The sequence below is a fragment of the Antedon mediterranea genome, chromosome 1 (assembly GCF_964355755.1).
Source record: "Antedon mediterranea chromosome 1, ecAntMedi1.1, whole genome shotgun sequence".
NCBI classification, from domain to species: Eukaryota; Metazoa; Echinodermata; class Crinoidea; order Comatulida; family Antedonidae; genus Antedon; species Antedon mediterranea.
In genome coordinates this window covers 21931601-21951414 of record NC_092670.1, presented here as the reverse complement: position 1 = coordinate 21951414, position 19814 = coordinate 21931601, and the positions used below count along the sequence as shown (strand labels likewise).

The 19814-nt window shown below is 31.6% G+C and overlaps 1 protein-coding gene across 1 annotated transcript; it reads left to right on the top strand.

Annotated features, from left to right (window-relative positions):
- Positions 1 to 110: 110 nt before the first annotated feature.
- LOC140062760 (DNA-directed RNA polymerase III subunit RPC5-like) lies at positions 111 to 19410 on the top strand. The gene is made up of 18 exons (XM_072109089.1): positions 111 to 220; positions 2429 to 2479; positions 4616 to 4690; positions 5775 to 5890; positions 6256 to 6344; positions 6837 to 6944; positions 7627 to 7793; positions 8123 to 8205; positions 10613 to 10731; positions 10981 to 11101; positions 11239 to 11320; positions 12822 to 12881; positions 16901 to 17058; positions 17363 to 17424; positions 17645 to 18105; positions 18451 to 18519; positions 18744 to 18872; positions 18983 to 19410. The coding sequence occupies exons 1-18, from the start codon at positions 191 to 193 to the stop codon at positions 19037 to 19039; spliced, it is 2037 nt and encodes a 678-aa protein (XP_071965190.1). The 5' UTR covers positions 111 to 190; the 3' UTR covers positions 19040 to 19410.
- The last annotated feature ends 404 nt before the right edge of the window (positions 19411 to 19814 follow it).

Sequence of the window (19814 nt, the reverse complement as noted above, 5' to 3'; positions counted from 1 at the left end):
GCTTCGTGCTCGCCTTTTTAACGTAATGTAAACAATGCTGTTTAACCCCCGGAAGTACTTGGCGTTGCACTTTCTTTTGTAAGCCATGCCTACAACACTAAGTTCGCCAGTGACTTATTTTTAACAGAAATTCCATGAGGGTGCCCTCACACAACAAATATTTCACAACAGGCTTTCCTCAAAATTAGTCATGGACGAAGACGATCCCGTTGTCGAAGAGGTACACAATTACCACGCTACCCACTTCTATGCTTTTTATATATATATATTTTTGCTAGTATATGTGTACTTAATATTTCATCTATTTTGAATTGCAGCATCCCGTTATTTTATTCACCTTTGTGCATTTAAAACGTCTTTTGTGCTAGGCCCATGTGAATCGACTTTATAATGAGTTCGTTGATGAACGCATGCGGTCGTGTCCCTGTAATTTTCTACCGGTGTATTGCCCTAGTTTTTTTAATGGGCCTAGAGAAAATATAGATCTATATTTTGAACAGAAAACTGTAATTTATCAACTAAAACGATGAAATATGTGTATAAATCCAGAAATTAAAAGAAAATATGGTGCTCATAATAATATATGATAATAATAAAATTGATATGCAAAAAATTATTTTGTTGAACTGTATGTAGTAGTATAGGCTAGGCCTAGAATAGGCTAAATTAGAGCCTCATTCATTAGGGCCTTCTTATGCTAATAGTTTTTTCAACACATTCTATTTTATGTACTATCTACTAAATTAAAAGATGATTATCGCATCAAATACAAGCTGTTTGCTAATTAATGCAAAGAGCTAGGACCAAGTGGTAACAGTACAGTATATGAATTGAAAATGTGATCTTTAAAACGTTTTTACTGATATTTAATTTCTAGTACTAGGATAAGCATAGTACTGTAGCTTTTTAAATTGATTTTGTTAATCCAAAAAAAAAATAACAAAAGAGAAAACATGAAAGCAGAACACACCATCATTATTAATAGATCGTATTTTTTATGGTATATTAAAATTTAATTACTCTGGTTAGTTTTATCATATGTATATTAATATTCTTAGAATATAAATATTAATTTTATAATACTGTCCTGTTAAATTCTAAGATTCTTTGCAGTGTACGAGGTCAAAGGTAAACTATAGTTTAGTTAAAAGTTGAATGTCTGCTTATTTATGGTTTATGAGATAAAAAGAACAGAAGTGAATATAGGTTAATATAACACTGATTATTTTCTGGAAAAAAAATACTCATTTATTTCACTAGAAATACTGATTAACAGTATAGAGAGTACATTATAATTATAACATGAATCTAAATGAGATGGAGACTTGGTTGCCTTTACAGTAATCATAGAGATATTATAGTGATAGTGAATAGTACAGTATAATCACATTTTATTGGCATGAAAAAAATCCTAGTATTAATCAGGGCTTGAACCAAGTACCTGTGGTATTAAAAGCAAGTGCATTATCTACCAAGCTACAGAACAATTCACCTGTGTCAGAACTATATAACAATTAGTTGTGGTGGTAAACATGACTGTTTTTACTGATTATAACAAGCACGAATGTGCAATACTCGGGGTACAGCGAAAGAAGCTGTATACAGACGTATACAGTTAGAAAGTAAAGAAAATAGGTTTCGCCAGGGCTCGAACCGGGACCTTCTGCGTGTTAAGCAGACTTGACAACCGCTACACTACGAAACCTCTTACATTAAAAATGTGGGTTACAGAAAGTTTTTTAATCCATTTAAATTACAAATAAATGGTAATAAGCACGAAGCAAAATAAACATGTGTAAAAGTGATAATTACCGATTACACAAAATAAGTATTTTAAAAAATAATAAAAATAAGATATACTCTGTATAATTATCATATTGCGTATACAGTACTTTTCACCATAAATTAAAAAAAAAAAGGTTTCGTCCGGGCTCGAACCAGGTACCTTCTGCGTGTTAAGCAAACGTGATAACCACTACGCCAAGAATCCGCATATAACCATATAACTACATAACGCTGTGGTGTTTGTCACACATTGTGGCTTCTTAATTAAACAAATTAATTAACAAAAAATTAAAAATCCGGCTCTATAGCTTTGAGGACATGTCCCTGTAGTATGTTCATGCCAAATCCCAGCTCAATACTATAACGAATAAGGGAGGAGTAGTACTTTAAAAATCGCACTTTTTACTCAATAGTGTCCAGATGGAGGAAGAGAAGGAGAAAATGAGTAAGTACTAGACTCGGGTACCCCGAGTAAAAATATTGTTGGTAATGGCACTTTGGCTTGGTTGTTGACACGCTTGCTTGGTAACTGGAAGGTTAAAGCCCAGGATTTTTTTCATAATATTTCTTTGCATAAACATTCATCTTGAGGAGAGAAAGTAGAAGATGTAATTCTCATCAAATTTTAAAATTTATTTTGCAGGTTGACGTCTTCCTAACCAAGAGTTTAGCAGAGAGCCTGTATCTATTCCAGGTACGGTTTTATTTAAATATAATTTTTCGTTTATTTTATTTATATAATTTATCACCAGTGAGTTTGTTTCAATTAAAAAATATTTGTTGTTGTTTGCAATGTAGTTTTGATGTTTTCAAAAAAAAAAGAAGAAAAAATGGAAATTCACCCAATAAACCATCTCATCACAACCATATCCCACTTTCGTTTCTGTACTTTTTTCAAACATTGTACATTTAATTGTACAATCGGAATATTCGATTTCTTTGTTAGTCTCCTTTTTTAATAGAAAATTGAACGCAAATAAACTTCATAAATATTTATCTTCAGTTTATTAGATAATAAAACCAACTAGGTTGAAATAAATGGTATAAAAAAAATCAGTGTAATATTTAAGAGAGTGTAATTTATGTACTACTAGATTGATTTTGAAGATCATATTTTATTAATTTTTATAATCTCAAAAGTAGGCAAAGTACTTTATACTTTGAATAAATAACAAAACTAAGTGAAAATAACATGTGTATAATATGTTTATGTAAAACAGATTTAATTGCATGTACACAGTTTGTTTGTATTATCATACTACAGTAGAATCCCTATTAAGGAGATATCTCTGGGACTCCTTATTTTTCTCATCATTTGTTTCACATGAACATTTCTCCAAAATAGGGGTGTCCCTGATTAGGCGTTGCCCATAGATTTAAAACATATGTAGCCTCCTACTGTAAACTTTGTCAGATGACCATAATTTTACCCAATTTTTATGCCAAATGTTTGTTTCCTTTCCATTTTATGATATTTTACTACTTGCCTGTTTTTTTACCCTTTTTATAAAACATTTATATATATTTGTTGCATTTGTATTTTACATCCTCTTGGTGTTGTAACGTCAGGTCAAGTTCAATATTGAATATCGAAACGTGGCAGGCTATAGGCGCTTGACCTTTGACAAGATCGCCTAAAATTTATAATTTAAAACTACCATACTTAGTATTGTATATTCAGGAATAGCCGCTCCAAATTCTCTTTGTTTTTCTTATATCTTATTCTTATTAACTCAAAATTATTTTTATTAACAAACATTACTATTTATATGCCTACTAGGCTAGTGTGTAAACATTATTGACATAATTTCATTATACATCCACATACAGTACAACTCTTCTTAACAATTTTTTCAATCTTCTATCAACTAAAAGTCGTAGTTAGTCATGTCTCGGGTCACATTCTATGGTCACCGTACAGGTAGGCTACTACATCAGTACTTCTATGAATGGATGACTAGTTGATGACAAGAACGCTAGTTGGTCATACCCAGTACCGTTTTGGATTTTACGATCATTTGGGAAACCACCTCACGACGTTTTACCCATGTTATCACATTATATTACGTTATTGTTATTTCTATGGCGTTTATATTTTTACGTGACAAGCAAGACACTTCTTGAGCCAGAGTGCTTGACGAAATAAATTGAATTGAATTGAAATATCCATAGTTTGCAGTGGCCACTGTAACTCTTTATAAATAGATTACAGTAAGCTGATATTGTAGCTTGTAGGGTAACTGACTAAAACAGCAACCTTTTTCTAAAAAATACCAACCATTTAAAAAACAATATATTATTAACATAATCCAAGAGGTTAATGAGTATTAGCCAGGTTCATCACTAAGTTGTAATGCATTCAATCAATAAATAATACCGTGTAGTTTACCTTACCAATGCATTAAATAAATAAATAATATCATAATACATTTTATAAAAAATTTAAAGTGGAAATGATATATACATCTGTACACTGTATTTTTATGGTTTGAAAGTAAAAATAGCTCTGTCAAGAATATAACTGTTGCATATGGTTTTTATTTAGGTTGATGCTTCAACTCTATCCACACTGAGTTTAGGCCAATTGCGTTTATGGACTAATATCAATAAAATATATAGACAAAATAAAAGTGAAAATATTTTGTGCACTTTAATTAAAATGTACTTTATTTATTTTGAATTGCATGGGTAGATTGGTGGTTAAATTTATTGACTGTTACTTTTTTGGACTTGATAAATAAATGTATCATATTATTTATTGTGTAAATTCAGTTATTATTTAAATATAAAATGATGATTTTAAACTATTTTGGTGATTTTTAATTTTCAGTATCCAGTGCGTCCAGCGTCCATGCCCGATGACCTTGAGCATGAACTTGTAAGAATCAAACCAAAACAGCAAAAGGTAAAATAAAATACACAAAGAAACTGACCTCTCTGGCTTTTGTTTATCTTTGACACACATGATAAAAAGCCTGCTAAAATCTTAAGCCAATAAAAATCTGATTTTATATACCCTCAGTTGGCTATTAACCAGGCTGGTGTTTGTTTTTCTGTCCAGATCTTGAAGCCTAACACTTAAGTAAACCCAAAAGGTCACTGGGACTTTGATAATACATTCTGAAATACATTTTGAAGAGGTCATTTTGAAACTGGAGATAAAAAATACAAAACGGTTTTATTTTTGCAACGTTATTGTTTAATCACTGGTAACGTGATTAACGAGGTGATCGGTTTATGTAACCAGATAAATATTTACCCCAATTTCATGTTTGTCTTTGACAATGATAAAATCAAAGACCTAAATTATATATTATTAGAAATAACAAAGAGTTTGCTTTAACTTTTATTTATAATGGTACAGTAGGCTAGTTAGCTGTAATAATAAGACACAAAACCTGTTGTTATCTTGTGCCAAAATAATAAATTCTAGGCTAAAACATGCCACAGAATTTGTTTTGTGGCTAATTTGAATAAGTTCTTACTAAACTAAATTGACACCAGCATTAGTATAATTAGCATGATTCAATTAACATAGTATACTTAGCATCAGCTATAATTAGCATATTAAACAGCATAATTATAATTAGCAACATAATACCTATACCTATGTATGAAAGTTATAACCATTTGTGGTTGGAATAAAATAAAATGCATCACCAATTAAATGACTGACCTTCAGTATTAGGTTTGTTATCTTCTTTGCATATAGTAATATGAAAAATCTTTCAGTGTGCAAAATAAACATTGTACAACAGTTTAATTCACATAACTAACTATATATCCACCCCACAGTGACTATAACCCCTACCCTCCTCCCACCCAATACTATCCCCGTGGAGGTTCAAATGTAGTTAAAAAACCCTTTCCAGTACAATTTCCGCCATTTTGATACCCCACTAACCCTCCCCACCCTACCCCATTATGAACACAAATGAAAGGTTGCAATAACATTTCCACATATATTATGTTTATGTTGCATCCAATAGATTGAGATGGAGTTGGCTCTGGATACAACCGATAAACACTTTTCAAGAAGCAAAGGAGAACAGATTGCTCGTAACGTTGATGGCGCTTTTCCAGGCGAGACTTCTGTTTTCAAAAAGTATGATAAATTATTATATATATTTGAGACTTGTTTATTTTGTTTACAATGGTACATAATAAAATGGTGCATTTTTAAAGGTTCTTTCTGTGATGATAATATAGTTTTCGTTAAAATTTCTTAAGCTGACGTATTTATACTATCAAAAAAAGTGTGATGTGCCCAAATATGGTAGTGATATGACATCATCATGTCCATTATATGAGCACATCACTTTTTTTTTGTCACATAAAGTTTGATAGTGTAGGCAGAGTTTTAGTGCCAGGAAAGTATGTAAGATGGGTATGTAGATTATATTGTAAAATATGAATACATTAGAATTCCTCCCTTTGTTGTACTAATGATTCAAGTTATGTTTGTTTCAGTGGAGTCATGAATAGGCATTTTTTAACGTCCTCCCAGGCTGTGATGTCATCTGAGATACATCGCTACGCAGTTGGTATCATACAAGAAGGTACAAAATCAATATTCAAAACATAACTAAAGCATTTACATACATAAACACTAATTAAAACAAAAAAAGAACTTTAAAAAAAATGTATTCAAGTATTGGTATTGGTAATGTCCCATATTCATTCTGAACATAGAAGAATTGGAATTTTTTAATAAGGTGGTCAGTTCCTTTCCATGCTGCCTTATCCTCCATTTTCAGGAATTGAACCCGTTCTGTATGATAGTTAAGTGTCCTACCACAACTCTACATAATGAATTGATTTCGTTATTTTTCATGTTCCTCCTCCCTTCTTTGCCTAAGGATGAATGTTTGACCTATTTTTCCATCTTGTCTATATTTATGAGATGCATGTACTTTCTCAAACAAAGATTAAAACCTTATTTGATCTACATTGCTCAGCTTTCATTAATTGCCCTGTTTTTATTTCCCCCTTTACCACATGTCTTTTCCCCCTCCCTGTACATTCTCTAACAGTTTATTGTTCCCCCCTAGGTGAGTTGCACCTGACGCCCCTTCATGGAATTGTTCAACTTCGACCTAGTTTCAAATATCTAGATAAAGCAGACAACAGATTGAAACAAGAAAAACTAGATATGGAAGGTGAATTGCCTAATCAAATTTGTTTATTTCCAAATTAAACGGTTGACCAATCAGATTGTGCAACCAAACATCAGGCAATCAACTGATAATTTATTAAAAAAAGGGTTACCCAATCAGATGTTTTATTTACAAACTTGAACCAAAAGGATGTGTTTATTGACCAAAACTCAGCAAATCAACTGTGTTTATTTACAATTGGTTGATCGGTCCAGTGTTTTTATTTTACAATTGTGTGGTTAATTACCTTGAAATTTACAAAGGAATTTTTTTAGGCAGATCTGTTTACAATGCTGTTTCAAAGGTCAACATCATGTAGATAATAACGCCTAAAATAAAAAAAAAAGGTAATGTGTATAAAAAGAAACTGAAATTTGCTTATAAACCATTTTTTCATTCAAATACAGTGGTCTATTTTGTGCCTAGCTTACTTGGATAAACCAATAATACCCTATTCTCATCAAATAGAGATATAACTTGGAAAAAAAACCCTCTCCATCAATGGTACATCCCCACAAACCACGATCATCATTTCATGTCATGACATATTATTAATACAAGTAATTAATATTAGTAAATGCACATTAAAAAAGAAAAACAGTAAATGCAGTACAATAAGTGAATAGTTGAATTGCTGCAGTAACTTTAGAATACTCCAGCAACTGAAATTATTTTTACATAACAGGTGAGTCTTCACAAGAGGAAGAAGAATCCAAACCGAAAGCAGTGACAGTTCGCTACATTCGAGCAGAGACGGAGGAATCAAAGGCGCGTAGAGAAGCGTCTTACCAGTATATTGAAGAAAAGAGGGCGCAAGAGGCGTGGACTACCGTTGAATATCAGACAAGTGATGTGAGTTCTTTTTAAGGGTAACACAATAATAGAACTGCCATCATTGCTCCTGACAACAAGGTCAGACATCTTTAAAAAAAAACATAGCTCCTTGATGTTGTATTTCTACCCAGCTAGGGTATATCCAGATGCTCTCCCCCTTTTGACTGCTAAAATGAAATTTCCTTTGATATCTATTTTTGACAGAATATTAATATATGATATATATATATAACCTGTCAGTTGATATTTGATGGCATATGGCTATGAATCCTATTGTTATTAGATTCTAGTTATTGTTATCATTTTTTGTGTTGATATTTTAACTAGTATTTCATGTGTTTGCATAGAGTAAGGAGAGTGCCACTGATCGGAACGAGTTGTTATGCCAGACAGAAGGACAAGAAGTGTCCCAACTCTACTTATCTCACAGGTAAGGTTGATAGGTTGATAACACAAATTAAAAAAGAAAGTTTGAACTTTCAACTCTAGGTCTGTGTAGAAAAGCAAACATGATAAAACAGTGAGATTTTTAGTATTCTGATACGGGACAGATTGAGTAGTCACCATAGACTTTCACCCAATGACCATGTATTTTTGCCTATCAATATCTGTATCCTAGGTACAAATCCTATCTAATGCATTTGTTATCGTGATAAAACGACTCCACTCCCAATGACATCATACTGTATATACACTCTGTCTATACTATCAAACTAGTTTGACAAAAAAAGTGTGATGTGTCCAAATATGGTAGTGATATGACATTATCGTGTCCATATATGGGCACATCACTTTTTTTTTGTCACAAAGTTTGATAGTGTAGACAAGACTTAAAACTTTGTGTAATTTGATACATATAGTTGAGTATAAACTGATGTTAGAAGAATTCAAACCTAACATTTGTATGTGTATGTCACCTATATGTGATTTAATTTTATATTTACTGGCATTAATTACAAAATAAAAAGGTTTTAAATGTAAAAGAAAAGTTTCATAGAAGCTGACTTCCTGTATTAACTATTGCGTGTACTAATATAATAATATATACACCAAAGATGATACAGCATATAGAATATTAAATTCAATAAAATTGCAATACCCATCACTGTAATATAGTAAATTTATTAGGTTGTACAAGTGTTAGTTCACGTGTACGTGACCCAACACTTTAGATAGATTTACCATTTTTATAAAACTCTTCACGTAATGCTGCATTTAAATTTATCAAATTGTTTTTAATAATTTATATCATTTTACAGTTTTATTACAACAGATTGTTTTTTAATTACATTTTTTGCACAATTTTGCATTTGTTAGATTTAATAATTAATATTTCTTTCACTTTTTGATTTGATTAAATTGGATTGAGTCCTTTTCAAAGCAGCACTGAATGAATAAATCAACAGATATTTTCAAATAATTATTATACACAATCACCCCTTTTTTCTAAACCTCTCTGAGACACCCCTATTTTTTAAACATCTTAATGGAAATGTTGTTTTCCAAATAACACCCAAATCCCTTCACGTAGGGCATTATGTACTGTATCATAGGAAAATTCTGTAATACAGTAACACATATGTATCACATGTGGCTCCGCATTATGATAGGCTTTAGACCAATGATACATGAGATACATATATGACACTGTATCATAGAACTTGTCTATGATACTGTAGAAATTAAAGGGATCGATTACAAATAGCAAATTAAAACAAGTTAAAAGTATTCAGCCATAACACTTTAGAATGCTATCTTGGCTTCCAAAAATTGCTGACTTGAACCAGCTTTGAACCCAGAACCCTGATATTCAAAAGCAACAGCAACCTAAAGCACCACTAAATATCTTGGTTAATACTAGAAACATTGAATTGTGAAACTCATGATTAATGATTAAAAAAAGATGCTTCTATTTTACCATTATACATTTCTAGTTTGACATTTAAATGCATTTTGTCATGTCGAGCCGCAAAATGGAACACGGTTTAAAATTTATAACTAGTTCAAATCGATAAAGCGTGAAATTCTTATTCATATCCATAAATGAATTTGATGATGCAAAACATATTGGTTTTTAAAATTCACCTAAAAAATGACAGAATTAAGATGTGAATTTCTCTTTAAATAATATTCATCATTTGCTGTTATTGACTTGACTATATCTACAGCTTTGAAAATTCCAAATTTAAAATTGAAATGATTTAAAACATTTTTAAAATGTGATATTCAATTACAAGAAAATAGTTTGGAAATGAGAACCAATTATAAGCATTTCTAAACCAAATAACATGCAATTAATAACACAGTTTTAATATTTTTTTATGAAATTGAAAACGATATATATAAAGCATAAAAAAGAAATGTTTTCGTTTTCATAACTAAGTTTCTTTTATAAGTAAGAGATTAATGGGATTTGTGATTGAATTCAGTTACTTAAAATGAAACACTGTAATATTTCGATTAAATTTAGTTAGAATTGTATGAAATGTTGTACTATTTATGTAGAAAAAGAAATTTAAATGAAGTTATACACCGTACTACTGACTGCAACGTGAAATCCAATTTGGAACATACAGTGTACAGGAGACACAATTATACGATCATTTTTTTTAGGTACTCTAAATTTGAGTGTGTCGGTATAAGATATCTTGATTTAATTTATTCATCCAATAGAAAAACGAATTGTGTACAAAAATGTACAGAGGAAGTTTGAACAAATACTAAAACAATCTAACTTTATAGCAGAGCAGAGAACTAGATGTTTGTTTGGTAATTACAACATTAATTAAATTAATAATTAAATGCAACATAAATAAGTTTTTACTTCTTCTTTCCAGAGATTATTTGTCAACATTGTTATCACAGCCAGAAAAACAATCCAACAATGAAGAACTTTCTCTTGTACAGCTTCAGGAATTGGGATTGGCTGACCAAGTTCGTCTGCTATTAGTAAATGGTTAGTTTTTTGTTTTTTTTAAAGCTATACTATGTATGCTGCACACCATTAATTAAACATTTTTTAGTGTATACCTATAGATTTATGTATGCAGTACCAACATCTTAATGTTCCTTCCAAAGGATGAGGAAAAGAGTATTGGTTACTCTTTTGTAAAAAATATAATCTGACCTGTTAGTGTTATGAACTTTTTAATTCACTAGTATGTAAAAAAGTATATTAACACAATTGTTTTTTTTTGTTTGCCAGCTAAGTTACTGAGGTTCAGCGACCTTCAGAGGTTTTTGCATGGTTCCCCCGACTCAACATCTGTTATTAAAACCTTACAGACGGTGGCTGTGTTAGTTCAAGGATGCTGGGTTGTAAAAAGGTATGTTAATGAACTCCCATCTTTTATCAAACTTTCATCCACTCATTTAAAATTAATTTAAAAAACTAATTTATTTAGAAAATTAGTTACAATACATCTTTTTGGAATTGATGATGATCTGGCTTTTGTTTCCATAGTGAAGTACTCTACCCTAAAGATACAACCAGTCCACTAACAGGCATTGCTGCTGATATTCTGTGCAGAGGACGAGACTATATGGTATGTTGTAACAACTGGTAAAATAGATAACTACTAAATCTCTAATCTGTTTTAACAATTAGTATATCTTCACTAGGATTCAATTCGTGAAGCAATTTCTAAGCTTAAGGCCACTATATCAAGGTTTATTCCTTGCATTTGGTACATCCATTCACATACAGGAAAATTATTTATGATTGAGAAAAAATAACATCAATAAAAATATATACAATATTATTGTTTTTAGTAGCCTTATGATTGGTTGTTGCCCCAACACATAAACTTATATTAAAATCAAAACCATCTTGTGATTTTACTGTGAGTGATTTATTATTATTTTTTTTTATATTGTATCATTAAAGACCAACAAACAAAAAAATAAATCCTTTGATAAGATTAGAAGTTTGTGTGTTTTTTGTTAATATTGCAAAATTGTTATCAAACCAAAACTACTACGATAAGGTGTATAGGTAACAAGTATTAAGCTTTGTCTACGCTATCAAACTTTATGTGACAAAAAAATGTAATGTGCCTATAGACATGATGATGTCATATCACTACCATATTTGGGCATTTTACTACCATATTCAGGAACATCACACATCCAGTTTTGGATAAGACAGCCATGAATAATCCTAAATAGCCCAAACCAAAATATACATTTAATATTTAAAACATTTAAATATAAAGAAAAAAAAAACATTCTTGAAAGTTATATAATGTATACAACTGAAATCCTTTGTTTTGTTATGCTATCATAGTGTACTATAGATCTAATGAACTTGAAAATTGAAGGTGGTTGGTCATTTTATTTAGGGTAACTTAAGGACCATTGGCTGAGGAGGGAACCTATTCACCTGTTGCAAAAAGCTGTTATATACTGTAGTACAATTGTCTGTCACTATAGACACAGCTGCTGTGCATATAACCACAGAAAATACTAAACTTTTAACAGTTCTAATTCTAAATGTTAAATAATTTTAATTTAAGCATAACAGGGGCAGATTCAAGAGGGCCCAGCCGGCCCGGCACCTCTAAATTTTACAAAAAGTAATGCAAAAGAAAGGACATCAAATTAAGTTCAGCACTTCACTTTCACTACTTGTAGGTCCTGGGCTCCTATATCAAAATCCTAGATCCGCCACTGCATAGATTTTTACCATCATTGTCTTAAAAAACTTTAAACAATTCTTACCCTCAACATGACTTCTAAAGTAACATTTTCTACATACAGTCCTTGAAAACTTTAACTCTTTTTATTTATTTTTTTTATTTTATTACAAGTTCTGATTTCATCAAACAAATGCTGGTATTTTTCACGATCATGTGCACTTTGTTTGAAATTTTATAATAACATAAAATTTAAGTACCGTCTTTTTATTTTAGTTTGTTCATTCAATCTCTCTTTATACCGCCTGACTTTTACAATCAAATTTTTGATTTTAAAGTTTTATTCGGCACCGAAGCAGTTAACTATTGATTGATTTCTATATTATATACAATTTTAAACGTTTTATTTCAGCTATGGCGTTTTACCCAGAATTCAATAGTCGTAAGGAAGGAACTAGCTGGAGTTATAAAGGTATACATATGGTTTTATAGAGTTGAACATATTTTTCATATAAGGCAACATTGTCTAACCTTAAAATATACATTGTTATTTATAACTTTGTTGGGTTCCTCTGTATTTGAAACCACATTATTGTTTGTAACTAAAATCTAGCCATTAAATCTATAAAACAAAAGAACTCTTCCTTTTGACACCCATATTAAAGGAACATTGAAATTGGGGTAGGGTAGGTTCTAAAAAGACATTTCTTAATTCCAAGGAGATCTTACTAGATTTGAACCCAAAACCTATGGATAAGTGGAAGAGCACCACAACCATTAAACGTAATTCCACTATTTTCCCATAGTCCTTTTATATAATTAGGTGATCATTTAGAATAAAATGATCACCTATTGTTATTGTACAAAATCTTTATTAGGTGATCATTTAGAATAAAATGATCACCTATTGTTATTGTACAAAATCTTTATTGTTATTATTATTCTTCTTTCTGTACACTTTTTGTTCGTCAACTATCTCAAAAAGTTGAATAGCAATGATCACAAAAAATTCACAATGTCTTTCAAATATTTTAACTTAGCCATAATAAGCTTTTCAGCGTGATCACTCATCCGTGGCGTCACGTATACGCCATTTTGTGAAATCACATTATCAATCATATATCCATAATTTATTATCACATATTTATGAAATTCACTACACGTAAACTTCAGGTCAAGGGTAAAAATATTAGCAAGTAAAAATGCGCGCGCACGTAGGGTCATGCGTGTGGAATCGCGCAGTAAAAATTTAAAAAGCTCAAAATTACGTTTTAATCAATTTAGAGCATGAATTAGGCCATTTGCGTGTTTCAAAAAATTACTGCGCAAAAAAAATATTTTGCGCGCGCGATACTTACAAAGCGTAAAAATTGCAATTTTTTTATACAAATCGCGTTCTACTCACCATCCTTAGTACATTCACCAAATTTGAGTAGGTTCCGACTGAAAATAACGCTATACGAGCAGGTTAAAAATAACAAAATGCGCAAATTAATTGCATCAAAGTGCTGAAAATGGTGAAAAATAAGGCCTTTTTAAAATGAATATAACTCTTCAGAATGGCAGGTGACCCCCAATTTTTTTAACTTATTCGGGAAGCCATTGGGATGTAGATACATATTCATGTACACATTAGACGTACAAAATGGTATGACGTCATCAAATGGCCACTTCAATTTAAAAATTAGTAATTTTTATCTTTTTGTGTGGGTTATCACATTCAATAGAGCGCATCTCCGTTATTTGAGCCCGATTTTCGCCGAAATTTTAGTATGTGCTTGCTCAATTAATTATCTTTCTCAAGAGTTGTCAACATTTTTATTTTGATGACGTCATCATGTGTAAAAACTTTAATAACCAAGGTCGTGTAATTTCAGCTACACCATACATTTGAATATGTTATAGCTCTTCAGAATTAAAGGTGACCTTGAAGATTATAATTTATTATGAAAGCTGATTAAATGTAGATATGAATTCATATAAAAATTAAGCCTATCGGATGTTGTGATGTTATCATATGGCCAGTTGAAGTTAAAACGTTGTTTTTAAATTTCTTTAGTCAAAGTTATACAAATTTCAAAGAGCGTGCATTACGCTTCTACGTGTCAAATTCTCTTCCAATCCTTATATTTATTTGCTCAATTCATTATCTTTCGAAATTGTCATCTTCGAGTTTATTTTGATAATTCCATCATACCAAAAAATTTGAACATGATGTGGGTCCCGTAATTTCACCTATGCTACACTGTATATAGATATACAGTATATACTGTACATATTGTATATGACACATAATAGGCACAACTCCGCACTATAAGCGTATAACAGGATGGTATACATCAACATTTTCCTATTGTATGTTAACGTACGTGCATGTTTAAAAAATATTAATGTCAGTAAAGCGATAAAAATGATCACCTATAATTCGTCAAAGTGACGAATTAAATTCTAGTTATTATTGTTATTATTCTTCTTTCTGTACACTTTTTGTTTAGCAATTATCTCAAAAAGTTGAATAACAATGATCACAAAAATTTCACAATGTCTTTCAAATACTTTAACTTAGCCATAATAAGCTTTTCAGCGTGATCACTCAACCGTGACGTCACGTATACGCGATTTTGTGAAATCACATTATCAATCATATCTCCATAACTCTTTATCACATATCAATAAAATTCACTATACGTAAACTTCAGGTGAAGGGTAAAAATATTAACAAATAAAAACTTACGTGTTTCAAGGTTATGCACGTGAAATCGCGCGTTAAAATTTTAAAAAGCTCAAAATTAAGTTTTGATCAATTTAGAGCATGAAATAGGCCATTTGCGTGTTTTAAAAAATTACTGCGCAAAAATATATTTTTGCGCACGGGATTTTTAAAAAGCGTAAAAAATAAAATTTGATGTATACATCACATTCTACTCATAATCCTTAGTACAATCTCCGACTTTGAGTCCATTCAGACTTAAAATAACGCTATACGAGCACGTTAAAAATGACAAAATGCGCACATTAATTGTACAAAAGTGCTAAAAATGGTAAAAAGTAGGGCCTTTTTAAAATGAATATAACTCTTCAGAATGAAAGATGACCCCCAATTTTTTTAACTTAATATGGAAGCAAATGAGTTGTAGATATAAATGTATATACACATTAGACGTACAAAATAGTATTACGTCATCAAATGGCCACTTGAATTTAAAAATTAGGATTTTTTTCCGTTTTGTGTAGGTTATCACATTCAATTGCGCGCATCTCCGCTATTTGAGCTCGATTTTTGCACAAATTTCAGTGTGTGCTTGCTTAATTATTTATCTTTCTCATATGTTGTCAACATTTTCATTTTGATGACGTCATCACGCGTAAAAACTTAATAACGTAGGTCGTGTAATTTCACCTTCGCCGTAAATTTGAATATCTTACAGCTCTTCAGAATTGAAGGTTATCTTGATGATTATAATTTATTATGAAAGCTGATGAAATGTAGATATGAATTCATATAAAAACCAAGCCTATCGGATGTTGTGACGTTAAAATATGGCCAGATGAAGTTAAAAAGTAGTTTTTTGATCTTTTTCGTCAAAGTTATACAAATTTCAAAGAGCGCGCACAGCGCTTCTACGTGCCAGATTCTCTTCAAATTCTTATATTTATTTGCTCAATTCATTATCTTTCGAAATTGTCATCTTTGAGTTTATTTTGATAATTCCATCATACCAACAAATTAGAACATGATGTGTGTTCCGTAATTTCACCTATGCTACACTGTATATAGATATACAGTATAATACTGTACATATGGCATATAATAGGCACAACTCAGCACTATAAGTGTATGCATCATGTCATAGGATGGCGTACATCAACTTTTAACGATCGTATGTTAACGTACGTGCATGTTTAAAAAGTGTTAATTTCATTAAAAGGATAAAAATGATCACCTATAATTCGTCAAAGTGACGAATTAAATTCTAGTTATAATATAGATTTTTTCCAAGTCTTGTCACCTAACACCCAGGCATGCTAGCAATATCAAGCAAATACTCACTCAAATACTTCGCTATAAATTGCTGTTTCGTATGTTTCTAAAGCCAAATTCTAGCACTAGACAAGATTCGTACCCAGAACCCATAAGTTAATAACAAAGCATTATAACCGTCAAGCCTACCATAATTTTCCCATACTGTTCTTAAGTTTCTACAGCCAAATTCTAGCACTAGACAAGATTCGTACCCAGAACCCATAAGTTAATAACAAAGCATTATAACCGCCAAGCCTACCATCATTTTCCCATACTGTTCTTAAGTTTCTACAGCCAAATTCTAGCACTAGACAAGATTCGTACCCAGAACCCATAAGTTAATAACAAAGCATTATAACCGCCAAGCCTACCATCATGTTTCCATATTGTTCTTAATAGTTGCCGCATGATAGACTCCATAACTTTTTATAGCAAAATGTTTGTTTTTTATATTTGTCCATTTATAGCTTCCTGATGACGATGTTAAAGAGATCTTATCTCAAGTCTCAAAACCTGTAACCCGCCTCGGCTGGGAGTTTGCGTACATAAAGGACGAGCACTTTATCAATTCGAACCCTGATGTTGTACAGAGGCAACGAATGCTTTGGGATGCCAAACTTCAACAGTATGTGTGATAGTATAATGCACAGTGCAAAATAAACTTTTCCCAAAACGGGATGGGATAATAAAATGTTAATTTCTTCATGCTGGCCAAAACCCATAAATCACTACAAAACCTTTTTAAACATTCATTCATTCATCATTTATTTAGGAATACCATGATGACATAATAAATCCATAGCAAAAAAGAAGCTTAATCTAAGAAATCATTTATTGTACAAATAAAAAAGAAAAGAATTGAGGTTGTACAGAACATTGCTTGTTATATCATTCATAATGTGATTTTTATTGTTATTTTGCTATCACAGACTTCAAAAAGTTTTGAAGTTCTCAAAAGATGCCGACAAGAAAAAGTCTAAAGAATCCCAAGGTATTTTATTATAAACTTTGTATATTTTAATCAAACTAGGGAATAAAATTGCTCAATGGGCTACATTTTTTCACATCATGTTAAGGCAGAAAGCAAGAACAATGCATGACATAATTTGAGACCTTACAGCGGACATTTTGTAACTATAAACATAATCAAAATCAAAGTTTTTATTATATATAGATTATTAAAAGTTTATTTATCATCTACTGAATTACAGGAAATCGCTCCCGTTCACGAACAAAGTCACAATCAAAATCAGAACCAATGGAGGTCAGCAGTCGAGTCAACACACAAAAGACAACCAAAATTAAAACAGAGTCACAAGAGAAAACTGATATTGCCAACACATCAACAGTGAACACAGCAGAAAAGAACACAGCAGTAGAGAACACAACAGAAAAGAACACAGCAGCAGAGAACACAGCAGCAGAGAGCACAGCAACAGAGAACAATTCAACAGAGAGCACAGCAACTGATGCTGAGGCACAGCAAATCAAGCTTCAAAACTTTATACGAAAGAAGCTTCTTGTAAATTCTGTTTTGTCGTTGAACGATTTAAAGAAAATGGCGCAGCTAAAAGTCGCAGAGTGCTCACCCGGAGAAATGACCTCAAGTTTGTCAGATTATCAGGTAGAGCAGTGTGCAATTCAAGGGGGCGCTATACAGATGAAAGTTGCAGTAAGTTGGATTTTGATTTATTAATGCTTGATTTTGATTTATTCATGCTGTATGAATGTTGGAGTTGGAGAGGCACGCCCTTTGGCGATAGTCTTTGACAGCTTCTGTCTCTCCTCAGTGCTCCACTTTTACGTTTTATGTTATGTTTGTATTGTCTTTACTGAAAGGAATAAAATAAAATTACCAATCCCAGTGTAGTTTGTTCAAATCCTCTCAAAGTTTTTTCCATCCTGAATGGCGTGAAAATAAAATCACTTTTATCATATAGATTTTATAAATAGTATATAGTGTTGGTAAAATACAAAATTCCATAATATATAAATGCGGATTATATTTATTTTCCAGTGGCCACCAAATTCAAAAGGAAATTGCAAGTTATTTACAATAAGATCTATAGGAAATGACCTTGATATAGTAAGTATGAAAGTTCTTTTCAACATTATATCTAACAAAAAAAAAAATCTGTATTGTGCTACTTCCAAAGTTGCCATGCAGTCAGGCTCTACCGATTTTACTGAAATAGTACAGTGTAAATCATAATTACAAAAAGAATTAAATTTTGGTACGGTTGTAACAAATTATTAAAATATAATGAAATCAATTATGAATTAAATTAAATAACAAATATTTCCTTGTAGTTCAGAGAAGTATTGATAGATATGTTTGCAGTACAATTCAAATATCGTAAAAACAGTATTGCAGAAAAGTTCAAAGAAATTTTAGGTGAAGAACCATCCACCAAGGCTGAGCTGGACAAGGTTGTGAAGGTACATAATTAATTAAAATGTGTAGAGTACAAACATCAATCAATGTCACATACATAAAGTACATTGTTTTTTTTTTATTTTTAAGAAAGTTTTATTTAATTTATTTGTAGTCATTGTGTGTACACAGAGGTCAATTCTGGTATTTGAAAGGAACTGTTCCAAGTTGATGAAGGCTTGATGAGCAAACGAGAGGCTGGAATTTAACAGATAGCACTTCAAAAGCACCTCGGGAAACCCATAACAACTAATCATGAGTAGATCTGCGAAACCCACAATCAGGGTATTTTGGAGTTGTTACTGGTACACATGGATAGACAAACCAGTTGATCCAAAGCCTATACAGACTCCTGAAGTATGTCATAACTATCTGGGAAAACCCACATTCAGGGTATTTTGGAGTTGTTACTGATACACATGGATAGATAAACCAGTTGATCCAAAGCCTATGCAGACTCCTGAAGTATGTGGTAACTATCTGGGAAAACCCACATTCAGGGTATTTTGGAGTTGTTACTGGTACACATGGATAGACAAACCAGTTGATCAAAAGCCTATGCAGACTCCTGAAGTATGTCAGAACTATCTGGGAAAACCCACAATCAGGGTATTTTGGAGTTGTTACTGGTACACATTTCATTATTTATTTGGTCTATTTAAGTATATACAAAACAAAAAAAAACTGAAATTGGGGAGACCAAGGTCAAGCTAAGTGAACTTAATCACTGTAGCTGAGCCGGTTGACCCAACCCCAAAGTCAGTTTACACATAAAAGACGTAAAGACAAAATACAGTTACAGCGAATCAAATAATATGAACTTTTCTAATGAAGGCTGATGGGCTTTCTAGGACTGCAGCATATGTCAATGGTCTGGGAAGCTGGTCCCAGACACGGGGATAGACAAACCAGTTGATCCAAAGCCTATACAGACTCCTGAAGTATGT

Bases quoted from the DNA above. Each gene is read 5' to 3' on its own strand.
- LOC140062760 (XM_072109089.1), top strand. From the start codon at position 191: ATGGACGAAGACGATCCCGTTGTCGAAGAG. The intron at 11,321-12,821 runs GTATGTTGTAAC...GTTTTATTTCAG, and splicing joins GCAGAGGACGAGACTATATG to CTATGGCGTTTTACCCAGAA. The intron at 18,520-18,743 runs GTAAGTATGAAA...ATTTCCTTGTAG, and splicing joins TAGGAAATGACCTTGATATA to TTCAGAGAAGTATTGATAGA.